The sequence below is a fragment of the Octopus sinensis genome, linkage group LG18 (assembly GCF_006345805.1).
Source record: "Octopus sinensis linkage group LG18, ASM634580v1, whole genome shotgun sequence".
Taxonomy (NCBI): Eukaryota; Metazoa; Mollusca; class Cephalopoda; order Octopoda; family Octopodidae; genus Octopus; species Octopus sinensis.
In genome coordinates, this window is record NC_043014.1 from 2,677,511 (window position 1) to 2,696,961 (window position 19,451).

General features: G+C 38.7%; 2 protein-coding genes and 1 long non-coding RNA gene across 3 annotated transcripts in view; all 3 read right to left on the minus strand.

Moving 5' to 3' along the window:
• Positions 1 to 2,718, minus strand: part of LOC115221330 (neural Wiskott-Aldrich syndrome protein) — a 61,460-nt gene extending 58,742 nt beyond the window's left edge. The window contains exon 1 of the mRNA XM_029791500.2: positions 2,451 to 2,718. Coding sequence (XP_029647360.1) covers positions 2,451 to 2,558 — 108 coding nt within the window. The 5' untranslated portion in view covers positions 2,559 to 2,718. The remainder of the gene's footprint in view (positions 1 to 2,450) is intronic.
• Positions 2,719 to 13,031: 10,313 nt separating this feature from the next.
• Positions 13,032 to 13,942, minus strand: LOC118766824. Its single transcript, XR_005002735.1, has 2 exons — positions 13,910 to 13,942; positions 13,032 to 13,829 (listed from the first exon to the last, which is right to left on the minus strand). It is a non-coding gene; the product is annotated as an uncharacterized LOC118766824 (long non-coding RNA).
• Positions 13,943 to 14,620: 678 nt separating this feature from the next.
• The window catches only part of LOC115221552 (dentin sialophosphoprotein-like), a 22,513-nt gene continuing 17,682 nt past the window's right edge, over positions 14,621 to 19,451 (minus strand). Inside the window, exons 3-4 of the mRNA XM_036510910.1 lie at positions 18,843 to 19,090; positions 14,621 to 15,746 (exon numbers count right to left, since the gene is read on the minus strand). Of these exons, the coding sequence (XP_036366803.1) occupies positions 14,956 to 15,746; positions 18,843 to 19,090 (1,039 nt within the window). The 3' untranslated portion in view covers positions 14,621 to 14,955. The remainder of the gene's footprint in view (positions 15,747 to 18,842; positions 19,091 to 19,451) is intronic.

A 19,451-nucleotide genomic window follows, 5' to 3' on the forward strand; every position in this document is an offset into this window, starting at 1 on the left:
TCTATACGGTATGCAACACAGTCTACATTGTGTGTGAGAGTATATATATATATATATATATATAGTCTGTGAAACCAAATCTATGCTATGTGAAGCGTGGTCTGTGTAGTTAGTGCGAGACCTAGTCTGTAGATACTAAGACAGTCTACACAGCGAGACACGGTCTATGGTAGTAGAACTTAAGGAAAGAACTTAAAACAAACAACGCGTTGATTCTACACAAACACACAGACATAGGGGTATATATGGGTGCATGTATGAAAATGTCACACACACACACACATATATATATATATATATATATATATATATATATATATATATATATATATATATCTCAATAATAAAGGGTGAAATTAATTAATTTAGAAATAATCATCAATTTCACCAAGTAGATTTCGGCATGTAAAAGACCCATTCAAGGAAGGTTTAAGTAATACTAAGTAATTAAGGGTTCAGCAACGATTTGCCTCACCACACACCGAATTTAGAAATAGCAGTCAAAAAGTTTTGGCTATTCTTTCTACTTAAAGGGAGAGATCCCAGTAAAAGTACTTTGGTTTTACTGGGATCTCCCCTTTTAAGTAGAAAGAATAGCCAAAAGTCTTTAACTGCTATTTCTAAATTCGGTGTGTGGTGAGGCAAATCGTTGCTAAACCCTTAATTACTTAGTGTATATATATATATATAATAATAATAATAATGTTCGTCCTTCGGTTCGAAGATGACCAACTGACATCATCTGATGGAACTGCCGCCATGAGACCTGAGGTGGCTGGTGAGGCCAATCCGGGCAAGGAAGCCCCTCCCACAGGTGGGGCAGAAGTGGGTAGGGGCCGTGCTACTGGTGCAGGCGGCTCTGGCTTTACGCATCTGACGTTTCTGCTCCGCTGACCGAATCCGTCCCTCCTCGTTGCTAAACCCTTAATTACTTAGTGTATATATATATATATATACACACACGCATAGGTGTCTAATATGTAAAATTTACAGACACACATGCAAGACTATTAAATATATATATACATATACATAACAGCCGTGCATGTGAATATATATCCTAATTGTGGCTACTAAAATGGAAAAGTTTCTTGTTTATAGTCAAATTCCACGGCTATTAACTTCGTCACGCTCAACATGTCCCACAATGGGAAACTCGGCCAAAAGCCTCACGTGACGAAGTGTGGGGCTCAAAAAGACGAATAAAAAAGACAGGATGGTCGCAATTGGAATACCTTCGATCCTAAGTCGACTCGATAACCAGTTGACCTGGATCTGAACAACATGTTGGCTTAGTTCTTGTTTATTTATTTATCTCTTTTTGTTTTGCTAATTATATCAAATTTCTGTCTGTAGTAGTTCGACAGAGGAAACGTCAGTGGGAAACAGACGGGACAAAGAGTATTTGAGGATGAGAGCAAAATGATTATTTGTCTTGTGATGATGTTTATAATGAAGATGACACTCAGTGGGAGGGAGAAATAATTGACAAGCAGATACACAGATGAGGGCTACAGACTAATAGGAATGAATATACATACATAAACACACACATATATATATATATACATTTATGTGTGTCCGACGAAGGGGAACATGAAACTCTGAGTAACAGTTTTAGTGATATTTCTGCTGCTTTTTAATAAAGCATGTTACTCTACCTCTGGTATTCGAGTACTATTTTGACCCTATTTTTCCCACCTTGTTTCGCTTTTATGTGCTTTTATATATATATATGTACATATACAAACATTCACATATATACACACATATAGACAATATTTATACACATATAAATAAATACTTATATGCATAATTGAACATACATATACACACGTATGTATGTACGTACGTATGGTTCCTTAGGATTTAGGTTTTTCCTGGTATGTATGACTATGATACAGAAAAACCTTATAATTAGAGCACCTGTCGCCGTGTCATATATACACATATAAATAAGTATTTATACACATATGCCCAATTGAACATACATAAGCACACATATATACACACGTATGTATGGTTCCTTGGGATTTAGGTATTTCTTTTTTAGTATATATGGCTATAATACTAGAAAACCTTATAATTAGAGCACCTGTCGCGGTGTCATATATACACATATAGACACACATATAAATACTTATACATACACATATGCCCAATTGAACATACATAACCACACATACATATACACACGTATGTATGTATATAAGGTTCCTTAGGATTTAGGTATTTCTTTTTTAGTATGTATGACTTATAATATTGGAAAACCTTATAATTAGGGCACCTGTCGTGGTGTGACAGGCCTTGAATTAAAACTAGGAAGGTAGTATAAGGATGAAAATGGTAATAGAAGAGATGATAATGTCCCAGCGACCAAGGAAGGCTGTCGTAGGAACGGTGAATGGATCAAGGAAAGAAGGTGTTGCTTCGGAATGGTTCTTACTCACCACACATCCTTTGCCAAGGCAACTGAACAGCAAGTCATTTTCCTGGGAGTTTAGTAGCAAACAGCCGACGTTTGTCGCTTTTTTCGACACATTATTGTTTTGACTCATGTTGAAGCCGGTCAGTTTTGCTGTCAGCACTTTACGTCATCATTTTTCTCAAAGAAATAATCTCCCCGAAGAAATTTTTTCATTTACCAAAAGGAAATTGTAGGAAAGTCCACCATCGACGTTGCCTCTATGACGACGACTGCTACGCGACTTCCGGCTAATCACTCCCATAATCGCTTAAACATCAATCAACGACTCAAACGAAAAAATACAAACCGAATCACCGCAACTCAGGGATATCAATCCGCACGAGCACTTGACATAAAATAAAAAGAACACACACACACATACACAGTCGCAAATTAAAGAAAATAATCCCATGGAAGTTTTCCAATTTACGACTTATAATAAATATTATTTTATCATAGAATAAATTCTGTTAATTCCTAACATTTCTTAAAAGCAACTGAAAGAAAAATATTTCGATTTAACTTTTTAGTTAATGTTTGTAAAGTGGGTCTCTATCTAGAGTTAAGTGTTGGCATTTGGTCAAGTTCATGGACGTGGGCAATTCCCGAAATTAATTTAGTGTCTCATGTTGTAAGGATATTGCAATTTCTTAACAATGTGGTGACTGTTTATTGATTTTATCGATTGTAATATTGTATTTTGGCTGCGTAAAACCTTCAGTGTCATCATTCATGCTTTGGTTCGTTGTTCCTAAGTCAAGGGGGCGTATTAAAAGAGATGCGAGAGACAGAGAGAGTGAATAAAAACACTGGTGACAAGGAACACGGACAGAGGGAAATGTCTGAATGGAGATGGTACTATACCAATCAGTTCCAGGGAGTAGGGGCAACGGAAGTTGCAATAGAAGGCCGCCTTAAGGTCAGGAAAAGAGGCTGCACCAGTAGGGGCAACGGAAGTTACTATAGAAACGAACAGGAAGGGAGGTTGCACCTGTATGGGACAAAGGGGTCGGAGTGCACAGTTATGCTCAGTCGTTAGAGCATGAAACCTTTAAGAGTTAACCTCAAAAATGATGTGAGGGTCACGGGTTCGTTTCCCTCTGCGGGCGCATATTGCGTTTGCTGTAGTGTACCTGAGCACTGTACACAATAATTTCATTATTATTATTAGGCTGTCGGTGTAGGACATCTGAGGGAGCCTCCCTCCATTGTGGGTGTCAGTTAACGGAGCTCTTCATTTACTTGCTTCATTCATGGGCTGCGGCCATGATGGAGCACTGCCGTGAAGGGTTTAGTCAGGAAAAAAGCCTGCCCCAGGTCTAATGATTAAATCTGATACGTATTTCTTTTCTTCTTATGTAGAAGAACTACCAGGGACTTAAACCATCGCCAGTTTCTAAGCGAGAGGAACACACACACGTACAGAGAGAAAGAGTGTGAGAGAGAGAAAGCCAAAAGTATAAAAAGACAATTGGTGCAACAGCTGAAGCCGCCAGATTGCAATATGGAGTCAGATTTTGAGACTTGACCCACCGTATGTATGTGCATGGGCAAATATATACACACATAAGCGTTTATATATAAATAAATGGATAGATAGATAGATAGAGAGATAGATAGATAGATAGATAGATAGATAGATAGATAGATAGATAGATAGACAGACAGACAGATAGATATAGATAGATAGATAGATAGATAGATAGATAGATAGATAGATAGGTGGGTGGGTGGATGGATGGATGGATGGATGGATGGATGGATGGATAGATAGATAGATAGATAGATAGATAGATAGATAGATAGATAGATAGATAGATAGATAGATAGATGGATAGATAGATAGATATGTTTCTTTATTAGCCACACAGGGCTGCACACAGACGGGACAGATTACAAAGTAGAGCTTTTCTTTATGGGGAGAAAAGAAGAAAAAAAAAGTGGGGTAGGTTTTCGATCACAAGGGATCCTAAAAGGGAAAGGAAAGAAAAGAAGAAAAAAAACGATCAATAGGGATCGTGTATTACAGAAATGTCATGATAGATAGATAGATAGATAGATAGATAGATAGATAGATAGATAGATAGATGATAGATAGATAGTTAGACATAGATAGATAGAAAGATAGATAGATAGATGGATAGAGAGATAGATAGATGGATGGATGGATAGAGAGATAGATAGATAGATGGATAGATAGATAGACATAGATAGATGAATGTGTGTGTACGTAAATAAATTACACGTACAAAACTATGTATGTATATAATGTCCTTTGTAATTACCTCTCGGAGATGACTGCTCTCTGTTAAGGGTATGTAGTGTGAATGGGGGATGACAGGTACATAAGCAAATGCCAAGGGTCCAAAATGAATGGTACCTGCAGGAGAGGGAGGCCAGGAATACTTGGGATGAGGTGGAGAAAAATGATCTCAAGATGTAACATCTGACAATGTAGATGATTAAAGATTGTGTTGACTAATGATACATGGTGTTACACAAGATCTGACCTTCATTAGCTTAGCACATCCACCCAGGTACGCACCCTTATGGCATCTCCATTCACCTGTTGTCAGTCTTGTGCTTTTTCATTCCATGGTCATCTATCCTAACCCCTGTGCCAATCCTGTGCCCTCTCATCCAGGGCCAGATTAAGACACATAGAGGCCCGAAGCACTTAAAGGATTTTGGTGCTCCCATATATATATATATACATATATATATATATATATATGTATATGTGTATATATATATATATATAATTCAAAATATAAACAATAATAAACCATAAAATAAATTTTATTTTTCAAAATGAAACAAAATTAACAGAAAAATGGAAAATATTATTTATTTCTGTAAACATTTTATTTATATTTGAAAGGTTTTCTCCTATTTTTTTTTTATTGCAATGTCTTCAATTAGATTCTCATTATGACACCACAAACACTTTGAAATTATATTTCCGATTATATAAACCATGTTGAATATTATTTTAGCAAATGTAAAGAGATTTCTTTTGTGCTGTCACCCATTTACCATTTCTGTGGTGCTTCTCTTCTCTTGACACCTTTTATAACGTGGTTTCTGTTATAATGATCAGAGTTCAATTTGTAGCTGAAAGCTTCTACCGTGCAAAAATCTGTGAAATTTCTTCATGGCAAAAATGATCACAAGAGCTTCTTTCTCTATTTAACTAATTTTTTTTCTAGGCGATCCAACAAAGCTACACGAAGATAGCCTCTGTGCAGCATATAAGCTACTGGGAAAGACTCAAGAGATTAAGACTCTATTCCTTAGAGCATAGGCGAGAAAGATATGCCATAATATACATCTGGAAGATCCTAGAAGGACTTGTCCCAAACTTTGGCATCGAGAGTTACACAAATGCCAGAACTGGGCGCCACTGCATAGTGTCAAGGACTCCAAATTTGCCATCAAGATGTAGGACAAGATACTGTGATAGCCTGGGCTTCAGAGGCCCACAGTTCTTCAATATCCTCCCGAAGAACCTGAGAGACCTGCATGGGGTGGATGCAGATGTCTTTAAAATAAAACTGGATCTCTTCCTGTCAGGTGTCCCAGATGAACCAACTTCACGGCAGGAGGTGCAGATGAGGGCAGCTGCATCGAACTCTCTCATGCACCAAATGGCAGTTGCTAAAAAGCATTCGTGAAGTAAAATCATGTAGCAACACCAAATGGCGGTGCCCCAGCATGGTCACAGCTCATGAGCTGAAACTAGATAAATAAATAAATAAATAAAAAATATCAGAGAATGTGAAGCATGAACCACTGCCTTCATATTACTGTCTTTATTCTTTATATTTGTGTAGCATTACTGTTCCTATTCCGTATTCAGAAGCTACAACAATCTCCGCTGCAGGATCAAAATGAACCAGTGACAAATCCACAGCCTCGCCTGGCCACCGTGCCGGTGGCACGTAAAAAGCACCATCCAAGTGTGGCCGTTCGCCAGCCTCGTCTGGCACCTGTGTCGGTGGCACATAAAAAGCACCCACTACACTCACGGAGTGGTTGGTGTTAGGAAGGGCATCCAGCTGTAGAAACATTGCCAGATCTGATTGGCCTGGTGCAGCCTTCGGGCTTCCCAGACCCCAGTTGAACCGTCCAACCCATGCTAGCATGGAAAGCGGACGTTAAACGATGATGATGATGATGATGTCAAACGCCTCTTGACAATTATTTGACCAATTCCTCTTCACATCCATTTTTAACAAATTATTTAGTGGAGCTCTCAATTCATGCATATTTGGTATATAATTTTCATAATAATAAGTCGCTAGACCTAAAAAGCTTGTAAGGTTGTTATATTAGTCAAAGGAGGCATATTTTTAAATGCAACTGCCCTCGACGGGTACAGTCGTCGTCCATTCCTGTCGATATTTTGTCCAAAATACTTAACTTTAGGTTAGAAAATTTCATGTTTTTTCTCAATCAGTGGAAACCATAGTCTCTTATTTTTTCCAAAACACATTTTACATGCTTGAGATGCTGATCATGAGATTCACTTTTAATTAATATATCATCCAGGTATGGAATTGCAAATTCACAGTCTGCTAACATTGTCTCCATAACATCCTCATCATTTAGCGTCCGCTTTCCATGCTAGCATGGGTTGGACGGTTCAACTGGGGTCTGGGAAGCCAGAAGGCTGCACCAGGCCCAGTCTGATCTGGCAATGTTTCTACGGCTGGATGCCCTTCCTAACGCCAACCACTGCGTGAGTGTAGTGGGTGCTTTTTACATCCCACCAGCACAGGTGCCAGACGGAGCTGGCAAACGGCCACGGTCAGATGGTGCTTTTTACGTGCCACAGGCACGGGGGCCAGGCGAGGCTGGCAACCTGTTGAAAAATTGTAATCTGTTATATAATAGTAATCTGTTATATATTTATATAGTTCTTTATGCATATTTACTGTTAGGTACTTTGAACACTCCTTGTCTACTCTAATTTGTAGGTAGAGATTCAGGTTCGAAACCACCTTGCCCCTGTTTAACTTAGCAAAAATATCGTTTGGAGTACGTAGTGGATAGTGACATTCATTCAAGCCAGTAGAAAAATCAGCACCCACCCTGATTTTGTTAATTTTTTGAAAAAATTCAAATCAGACCATGTTAACACCAAAAATTATTTACATCAAAAAGGTGCTTTTTTTCTATGAAAATCCCTATTTTTTACGATTTTTTGACTGCTGTATCGTCATTTTTCGGTGTATTTCAACCAGAAAAATGTACACTTGAAGAGAATAACAAGCTACATAATGCAAAATTTTTACTTTTCAAAAATTCCAATTCTAAAGGGTCGAAACAAACCCGAGCAACGCCGGGGCGATACTGCTAGTATATATATATACAAATGCATGTGCGTGTGTGTGTGTGTGTGTGTGTGTGTGTGTGTGTGTGCGTGAGTGTGAGTGTGTATGAGAGTCTGTGTGTGTATTGAGTGTGTGTGTGTGTGCATGAGTGTGTGTCTGAGTGTGTGTGTGTGTGTGTGTGCGTGAGTGTGTGTGTATGTGTGAGTGTGCGTGTGTGTGTGCGTGAGTGCGTGTGTGAGTGTGTGTGCGTGAGTGTGTGTGCATGTGTGCGTATGTGTGGTGAGTGTGTGTGTGTGTGTGAGTGTGAGTGCGTGAGTGTGTGTGTGCGTGTGCGTGTGTGCGTGAGTGTGTGTGAGTGTGTGTGAGTGTGTGTGTGTGTACATTCTTCTTCTCTAGAATACATTCATGAATTCGGCAGACAAGCTGACACAATGTCCTTTTGAGTGGATGCAGGCAGTCGTGATAGGGAGGAAGGAAGAAAGCTTCACCTACTTCAAACAACAACTAGAATCATCCACACACACACATCCACACACTCAAAGAGAAAGAGAAAGAAAGAGAGAGAGAGAGAACAGCGAGTGGGGGGGGAGTGTAGTTGTCTTGTGTTCTTCCTTCCTCCCACCGCCACTTCGCCTCTGCTTTCAACTCCAACGTGTTCCATTAACAGCTGCTAACCATTGTCTCTCGTCTCCTCTCCGTCTCCCTTTCAAATTGTTGCTATTTGTGCCAAAAAAAAAAAAAAAATACGAAGACAAACAAGTAGATAAATGAATAAATAATAATAATAACAAATAATAATAATAATAATAATAGTAATCTAGTCTAAACTGGAACAATTGTCTTGGATAAATAACAAAACACCATGGCATCTACCACATTTTGGACGAATTTAAAGTGAAAAAAAAGTGGGTATAGCTGTTTGATGTGTTAACTACTTCAAGAAATATTTGATAATAAAGTTTTTGTGGTTGTTGTTTTTTTAATTATAATTGTTTTTTTTATTATTATTGTTCTGAGCGTATTCTCTGGTTGGAATGGTAGGCGGGCAATGGTGGTGATTTTATGGTTATGGCGACAGAGGTGGCCGGAGTTGCTTGTGGTGGATATGAATGGATTTGTTCGAGGGCAAACGGCTTATATATATATATATATATATGAACTTATATGAACTTATATATATATATATATATATATATAAATCAAAATCAAATCAAATCAAAACAAATCAAAATAGATGAACATCAATGGAATCTGTATCTCTGTGGTACCAGTGCCGGTGGCACACAAGAAAACCATCCGAAACGTGGCGGTAGCAGTACCGCATCGACTGGCCTCCATGCTGTGGGCACATAATAAACACCATCCGATCGTGGCCGTTCGCCAGCTCATCTGGCACCTGTGTCAGTGGCACATAAAAAACACCATCCGAAGACCGCGGCAAGACTAGTCAGGCCATAACCCGTGGCCCCTACCTGGGACGTAGTCAGTCCACCTGTGCATACCTTCTTTCTTGTGACACTTGTGAAGACTGTTGAGGCAAGTGAAATCAAAATCAAAATCAAATCAAAACAAATCAAAATAGATGAACATCAATGGAATCTGTATCTCTGTGGTACCAGTGCCGGTGGCACACAAGAAAACCATCCGAACGTGGCCGTAGCCAGTACCGCATCGACTGGCCTCCGTGCTGTGGGCACATAACAAACACCATCTGATCGTGGCCGTTCGCCAGCCTCATCTGGCACCTGTGTCGGTGGCACATAAAAAACACCATCCGAGCGTGGCCGTCCGCCAGCCTCATCTGGCACCTGTGTCGGTGGCACATAAAATCACCCACTACACTCTCGGAGTGGTTGGCGTTAGGAAGGGCATCCAGCTGTAGAAACACTGCCAGATCTGACTGGCCTGGTGCAGCCTTCGGGCTCCCCAGACCCCAGTTGAACCGTCCAACCCATGCTAGCATGGAAAGCGGACGTTAAATGATGATGATGATGATGATGATGATATATATATATAAGTTCAGCAAAAATTTAGATTCAAATGAATATGGTACTTAATTTATATGCACCAGAATTCTGTATGGTTTTCTATATAAATCTATGGGGTGATTATAATCAAATAAGCAAACTATGTACATATACATATATATATGCATATATATATATATATATATATATATATATTATATATATAATATAGATATATATATATAGATATATATATGTATGTATATATCTATCTATCTATCTATCTCTCTCTCTCTATATATATATATATGTATACACACACATACATATATATATATATAAATGCTTATGTATATATATGTGCGTAAAGAGAGATAAACAGATACATACATATGTACATACATACATACATACATGCATACATATATACATAAAAGTACATACTCCTACGCACACAGTCACACGTACATTTACATAATTATAATCCAACCTAATCTAAATACACTTAGTCGAGAATTTAGTTCCGTGTGTAAGACAAACATGTTATTGTTTGTTGTATTGCAGTTGGGGACTTGTTTCAAATTCTTTACATGGCAACATGTTCATATTCCAGATGGTGGCCATTTATTCCTCTGTTGGCCCTGAACATGGATTAATAAACAGGATTTCTAGAGCCATGTGTCAATGACTGACGAAGGAAAAGAATGAGAACCATTGGATAATTATTAATTATAATTGATGTCTATCTATCTATCTATTTATATCTGTCTGTTTGTCTGTCTAACATATATATGCCAGCCTCGCCTGGCCCTCGTGCCGGTGGCACATAAAAAGCACCATCCGTTCGTGGCCGTTTGCCAGCTCTGTCTGGCACCTGTGCGGGTGGCACGTAAAAAGCACCCACTACACTCTCGGAGTGGTTGGCGTTAGGAAGGGCATCCAGCCGTAGAAACACGGCCAGATTTGACTGGGCCTGATGAAGCCTTCTGGCTTCACAGACCCCAGTAGAACCGTCCAACCCATGCTAGCATGGAAAACGGACGCTAAACGATGATGATGATGATGATGATGATATTCAAATTTATATGCACACACACACACACAAATATATCATACTATGAGCCTTCCATTGTAACTTTCTCTCTGTGACTTACAAAGCCTTTCGGATTTGTTTATGAATATCGTATAGTAGACGGAAACTGAAAGAAGCCTGTCGTATATATGTATATGTATGTGTCTGTATATGTTTGTGTGTCTGTGTTTGTCCCTCTAGCATTGCTTGACAACCGATGCTGGTGTGTTTACGTCCCCGTCACTTAGCGGTTCGGCAAAAGAGACCGATAGAATAAGTACTGGGCTTACAAAGAATAAGTCCCAGGGTCGATTTGCTCGACTAAAGGCGGTGCTCCAGCATGGCCACAGTCAAATGACTGAAACAAGTAAAAGAGAGTAAAGAGAGCATTAAACAGTTTAAGTACATATTAACTAAATTTGACTGAAATTGATGGGTCAGCGTTTAACCAATTGGATCTGCAAGGAGCTGTGTAAGCATTGATTTGTGTGTTCAATTCGGTCATTTGGTTGCATTTAAAAATTCTTGCTTCAAATCGGAGAATAAATATTATTATGATATATTAATATATATATATACATATATAATAGTTTATAACATAGGTAATTGATACCGGCAGCAAAAAACGTAAATTTCTTATCTCTTAGATAGTTATTCCAACTGCTGACTCTGCTTACCTATAATATATATATATATATATATATATATATATATATATAGGTAATATATATATATAAGGGTAAAGACCCCCTTCGGTCATGAATGACCATGGGATTGCACCTAGAAAGTTACCCTCCTAGACACAAGTCCGGGCAAGGTTGTTTATGGAAGGCCAGCAGTCGCCCATGCATACCAGCCTCCCCTCTCCATGCCACCAGTGTTATCCAAGGAAAGACAAAGGTCGATACAGCTTGGCACCAGTGACGTCGCACTCATTTCTACAGCTGAGTGAACTGGAGCAACGTGAAATAAAGTGCCTTGCTCAAGAACCACAACACGCAGTCCGGTCCAGGATTCGAGCTCACACAACCTCAGGATCGTAAGCTCGACGCTCTAACCACTGAGCCATGCGCCTTCACATATATATATATATATATATATATATATTATATATATATATTATATATAATATATATTATATATATATATATATATATATATATATATATATAATATATATATATAATATATATATATATATATATAGATAGGTAATATATATATATATATATATCACAGCCTTGGTTTCTGCCGGAGTCTCCTTCCATTCACAAGTTCTCCAGGCCTGTGATATGCAGAACACTGATTGGGAGAGCAATGCCTGTCATCGCCACAGATGGAGGAAGCAGGTTAAGGAGGGGACCGACACTTTTGAGAGAGCACGTATCCAGCATGAAGAACTTAGGTGAGCTGCGCGAAAGCGCATGGCTCGTATAGTGAATGGGGAAAGCTTGGTCTGCAATTTTTGCAGTCGTGTGTGCTTGTCAAGAGCAGGGCTCATTAACCACCAACAGAGCCGCAAATGCAAAATATAAGTTAGTCCTAGAGCACACAATGTTCCTGAAGGTCAGCAATGGTCTTCCTCGGTCACGAGTGGACGGCCATCATGTATGTATGTATGTATGTATATATATATATATATAATATATATATATATATATATATATAAATATGTATGCATGTATGTATGTATGTATATATAATAGATCAGGATTTAAGTTAATCAGGCATTTGAATGGTAAGGTACCAGGTTGTGTTGAAGATTTGTACACAACCAAAAAAGTAGGGATATACATACACGGGTATCGAAGCACAGGTGGAGAGATATTCAGGTGATGTATACGATTAGCTGTACCCAACAGAATATGTCATTAGTCTTAAGGTTAATCTAGGAAAAGCACATTGCACTAAAGGTATGGCCTATAATATACTTTGGTTCCATGCAAGGAGCATGTTTCAAGTGAGGTGAATAATATAAATGAATGATAACAGGCAGATAATGTGTCAATCTACTGCTGCTGTTTCCAATTAGTCTTTAATTAATTAATGGAGAAATTACATTATTAGTGAAGATATGAATTGCAACATTCAAAATCCAACAACTTGTGTCACTTCATGGATTCCATGACCAGTGCCGGTCATAAGAATGACAATTCTGCCATCAACAAAAGAAAGAAAAAAACAAAATATAAACAACAATAAAAAGAGCTCTGATTTATTAGAATATCAAGTATGATAAAAATATTTAACACCTCGTATGCATAGATACAGGGTGCAATGGAAAAGAAAAGATGTCCTGGATTCTACACATTTACAAATGTTTCATTAAAATACACACAAAATGCATTAATTAAAATCAAAATGGTAAATGAAAAAGAATGGTAAGACATTGGCTCCCTAAAGACACCATTATCATCAATGGAACTTCACTGGTGCCAAGCCAATGGCCATCTGAAATGCAGGAGGTTTTTCTGCTGCACCCAGTATTTCCTATTTCATGACTAGAACTCTTAATAAAATATGCACAGACAATATTTCAATTTTGAAAATAATTACAAATTTAGAGAGATTCATTAAAATAACAAACTTTATTAATTAATTATAAGTTTGGTGCTTGGAACATATCAAAAGTTTCCTATTTTTGAAATTAAATGTAAAGGATTTACAATTGGATGTTTTGTGATAAGGAATTAGAGACAGTTTTAGGTGAATTGGTATCAAAGAAGAAATACAGATACACATAGGCACAAGCGTGGCTGTGTGGTTAAGGAGTTTGCTTTGCAAGCATGAGGTTTCAGGATCATTCCCACTGTGCAGCACCCTGGGAAAGTATTTTCTATTAATAACCTTAAGGCTGATCAATGTGCCTCGGGAGTGAATTTAATAGACAAATACATATTTATATCTTTGTCTGTCTGTCTGTTTACCTATCTATCAGTGTATATATGTATATATGTATCTATCTATCTATCTCTCCATCTATCTATCTATTTGTCTATCTATCTGTTTGTCTGTCTGTCTGTCTGTCTATCTATCTATGTATCTATCTATCTATCTATCTGTCTACCTATCTATCTATCCATCTATCTATGTGACCATCTATCTGACTCTCTCTATCTACACACACACACACAACACAATATTCACACACACATATATACTTTTAATAGTTTCAGTCATTGGTCAGTGCTCCAGCATGGGCACTATACCAAAAAGTTTAACTGAATGAATTGACCCCCAGCATTTATTATTTTTTTTAATGGTTAGCAGCAGGAAAGACATTGGTAGCTTCTTGCCATTACTTTTGTTTTCACTCAGCCTGATGAATATGCTCGAAGTAAACAACTTGTTTATTTCAAACACCAGAAATTTTTCCACGAACATGAAACTTGAGTTGCTGTAAAAATGTCATTAACATTCTATATAAGGATTTAACTAAGCTCTCACATGAACTGAGTGCTCTCCCTTGTTGAAAGTTATTCAACGATAACATACATAATACATACATACATACACACACATACACATACATACATACATACATACACACACGTACATACAAATATATGTACATACATTCTATTCATACTGCTTCAGTCTATCCACTGCTGATATATACATACATAGACATAGATGCACACACACACACACACACACATATATACACACAGCCACATATATTTATACACACACACATATGTCTGTCTGTCTCTCTCTCTATCTATCTATCTATCTATCTCTCTATCTATCTATATATTTAAATATGCATATTTATGTATTATATGATTATTTATGCATGTGTGTGCGTGTATGTGTGGTGTTGGTGGTTGTGTGTGTGTGTGTAGACATGCCTGTACTCTAAAATAGTGGTCTACTCAATATGCAAAGCAAATATCGATGTGAAAGAAATAAAGTTTTTTTGATTATAGATGTTTTTTGCACAATGATACACCATGTGTAACTTGAAAATACATATTCTGAGAGAACACTACATTAAAATCTCTAATGAGAAAACCAAATTTGTCAAATGTGAATCAGAGCCAGGGCTTATGACTAACATTCCCTGTGTGATCAATTAGTCTTTATACATTTTTAATTATTCATATTAATCATTTAACTGTGGTGTGAATTCCATGACTGTATGTCACTATTCAAATCGACAATTTCCCTGCTTTTAGGATTCTCCTCCTCACTATTTTCAGAACTGTCTTTCACACTATTTTTAGGGCTCTCTTCCAGGAGCCTTTCAGAATTGTCCTCCACACTTATATCAGAACTGTCCCCAACTTTAATATCAGAACCGTCAACAAGTTTGGTCTCAAAAATGCTCTCCAGTCTGTTCTCCAAACTATCTTCCAGTCTACTTTCAAAAGTGTCGTCTGTTTTACTCTCAGAACTGTCGTCCAATTTGCTTTCAGAGCTATCCTCCAATATGCTCTCAAAATTGTTCTTCATTTGACTCTCAAAATTGTCCTCTAACCTACTCTCAAAACTGTCATCTATTTGACTCTCAGAACTTTCTCCAAATATTCTCTCAAAACTGTCCTCCATTTGACTCTCAGAACTGTCTTTTAGTTGACTCTCAAAACTGTCCTCCATTTGACTCTCAAAACTGTCCTCCAGTTGACTCTCAGAGCTGTCATCCAATCTGTTCTCAGAATTGTCCTCCAGTCGGATATCAGTGCTGTTCTCCATTCCAATATCAAAACTGTTCATTTTGTCTTCTGTCTCTCTGGAATCCAAAGCGTTTCCAATTTTCAAAGATTCATTTTCGGTTTCTTTTGGATCTTCCTCCAAAATTTCAGTAAGGTTAATGTTTGATATATTGGTGCTTACCAATATTTCTGAAACATTCAAGGTCCAAGGTGCTCCTTGGAATTCTTCAGGACTTATTCTTCCATCTCCTAGGTATGACAAAAGAAAAAAAGAGAGAAAAAAATATTAATTTTGTTACAATTAAGGGTCACAGCAACATGTAATGTTTTAGTTAAGGGTCACAACAACAGGATTTTCATTGAATCGATATGTGTGGTTGTGTGATTGAGAAGCTGGCTTCTCAGGTTCAATCCCACAGTCCAGCATCTTGGGTGAATATTCTCTGCTATAACCCCAGGCCAACAAAATCCTGTGAGTGAATTTGATAGGTAGAAACTGAAAGAAGTCCATTGCATACATACATACATACATACATACATACATACATACACACACACACACACATATATATAGGTGCGGGAGTGGCTGTGTAGTAAGAAGCTTGCTTCCCAACCACATGGTTCCTGGTTCAGTCCCACTGTGTGGCATCTTGGGCAAGTCTCTTATACTATAGCCTTGAACCGACCAAAGCCTTGTGAGTGAATATGGTAGACGGAAACCAAAAGAAGCCCATAGTATATGTATATGTTTGTGTGTCTGTGTTTGTCCCTCCATCATTATTGACAACCAATGTTGGTGTGTTTACAAGTATGTAACTTAGCAGTTTGGCAATAAGTACTAGAATAAGTACCAGGCTTACAAGCCCTTGGGGTCGATTTGTTCAACTAAAGGCAGTGCTCCAGCATGACCGCAGTCAAATGACTGAAACAAGTAAAAGAATATATATATATATATATAACATATATAAAATGTAAGCTGACTAAGGGATAAAAAATCTGTATATACTATTAGAAGCATATAATCTACCATCATGGGGCTAACGAGGTCTGTAGGTAAGGGAGTGAATTAGTACTGGTCTAGGGAGCAAAAAACTTTTTGAAGGGTAATTTCAATATAAAGGGGGAACCAGGATGTTTTGAAAGTTATGAAAAGAAGCTGGCAGAATTGTTAGCATGTTGGGAAAAATGCTTAGCGGCATTTCTACTGTCTTTGTGTTCTGAGTTCAAATTCCTCCGAGGTTGACTTTGTCTTTCATCCTTTCAGGGTTGATAAATTAAGTACCAGCTGCATACTGGGGTCGATCTAATCGACTGGCTCCCTCCCCACAAATTTTGGGCCTTATGCCTAGAGTAGTAAAAAAAAAAAAAAATTAAAAATGGTGATATACATCTGGAAAATCCTGGAGGGTCTTGTCCCAAACTTTGGCATTCAAAGTTACCCCAACCGCAGAACTGGGCGCCACTGCATGGTGCCAAAGATTCCAACATCACCATCAAAATACAGGTCCAGATACTGCAACAGCTTGGGTTTCAGAGGACCACAGCTCTTTAACATCCTCCCTAAATGCCTTGCATGGTGTGGATGTGGGTTTCTTTAAAACTAAACTGGATATCTTCTTGTTGGGGGTCCCAGATGAACCTACCTCACGACAAGAGACACAGATGCGGGCAGCGGCATCGAACTCCCTTGTTGATCAAGTGCCACGTATCAGAAGTGGATTCACATATTAGCCTTCGGGCTAAAACTTTTTTAAGGATTTAAGGATTTAAGGGAGGAAGTACACAAATTTTTTTGTTTTTAGGGGATGGTGGTGAAGCTTGTATTTTTCTCTGTTTAAGGACCCCTGCATTAAGGGCCAATATGGTTGAAGAGGGGATAACACCCTTTTGGTTGTGTGAACAGTTTTATCTGGTTTTACAAGTCGTAATTTTATATTCAATATCTTCTCTGGCGAAATATCTTAGTGCGGTCATTGATATAAGCCTCCTCATCACATGAAATAAATATGCCCGCTGTTGTTGTTGTTATTGTTGTTGCTGCTGTCATTGTTGTTTGTGTTGTGGTTGCTGTTTAGCCTCAGGCCAGCTCTGATCCAACGGACTTATGATCAACGACAATCCAACGATGACCATCTCATTTTATTTTCAAACATAACGTATCTAGAACTATGTTATTCACTGTGTTCCTCCATGTTTAAGAATTCTCATCATCATCATCATCATCATCATCGTTTAACGTCCGCTTTCCATGCTAGCATGGGTTGGACGAATGACTGAGGGCTGGCGAACCAGATGGCTGCACCAGGCTTCAATCTTGATCTGGTAGAGTTTCTACAGCTGGATGCCCTTCCTAATGCCAACCACTCCGTAAGTTAGCTGCTATTTCTAGCAGACTGAGAGACCATGCAAAGACATCCACATTTTTGTTGTTGACAGATTCCTTGTTGTTGTTGCTGTCGTTGGGTCTTTTAACAAAAGCAGAGGAGAAGGAGTGTCAGTAGAGTACATAAGTATGTACTCCACCAGGTCAATGGCTCTTCAACACACTGGTCAAAGATAAGGTTTCAAGGGACGCCCAGTGCGTCCATGCTGCCAACAAAGCACGCGGAATTCTGTTCTTGATTCGACGGTTATTCAGAATGCTCACAGCAGCCATATTCCTACCGCTCTATATCACGCTGGTGAGACCCATATTGGAGTATGGGATTCAAGCCTCTTCTCCTTATCTCCTCAAAGACATACAGCATCTCAAAAGAGTCCAGAAGCTGGCTACCCGCAATGGTTCTTGGTCTCAAGCATTTGTCTTATATGAAGAAAGGTGTCTAAGACGCTCGACCTTTATTCTCTAGAAAAACGACAATGCTGTGGTGATCTCATTCTTGCTCACAACATCATAAGCGGAAAGTGTAATCTCTCGAAAGAGCTGTTCTTCACTCCTGCTCCAGAGCGTCGGCTGCGGGGTCATTCCGAAAAGCTCTATCTGCGACGATTTCATCTCAATCGAAGGAGAGGGGCTTTCTCGGTCTGGGTTGCAGATCCGTGGAATAAACTGCCAGACGAGATGGTGAAGATGCCGACGACCGCTCGGTTCAAAGTCTCCCTTGACCTCAAGTGGCCTGAACTCCTTACATGAACACCACCCTGTACATAACTCCATGTCCCCCTACATGGCCTTGCTTTTTGCTTTTTGAGCCAAAAAATTAACTAACTAACTAACTAACTAAGTAACTAACTAACTAAGGGTTAGTCTGAAGAACCTGCAACGAATAGAAATCCTACTTTTAGGGTCCACATGGTCACAAAGTAAGGTCTACTTGTTTGGGAAAATACCTGACAAGAACTTACCATTTTTATCTGCATCTTTAAAAGCTTCCTTAGCGTTCCGTCTTGCACCGGTTGTTTTAATTAACTCCTGCAGACTGATGAAATTATCGTTAATATTGTTGTCGTAGCGTGAGAAGTCCTCGGGAAGAGGCACCGGTCTAAATTCTTCGCTGTCCTTTTTGGGGTTCACCAGGAATTGTTTTACAGCTTTGGGGTCCTTTATTGTTTCAATCTGTAAGAAACCAAAACGAGAAATAAGCACTTTTTTCCTATTTTTATATAAAATCTGAGAGGAGGGGTAGGGGAGGGGGCAGTGCTGTTAATCTTTGAAGATGTTACATGATTAACAAGACTGATGATTGATGTAGCTGATGTTAATAATAATGATGATGATCATCATCATCATCGTTTAACGTCCGTTCTCCATGCTAGCATGGGTTGGACGGTTCGACCGGGGATCTGGGAAGCCAGAAGGCTGCACCAGGCTCCAGTCTTATCTGGCAGTGTTTCTACAGCTGGATGCCCTTCCTAGCACCAACCACTCCGTGAGTGTAGTGGGTGCTTTACGTGCCACCTGCACAGGTGCCAGCCGAGGCTGGCAACGGCCACGGTCGGATTGGTGTATTTTTA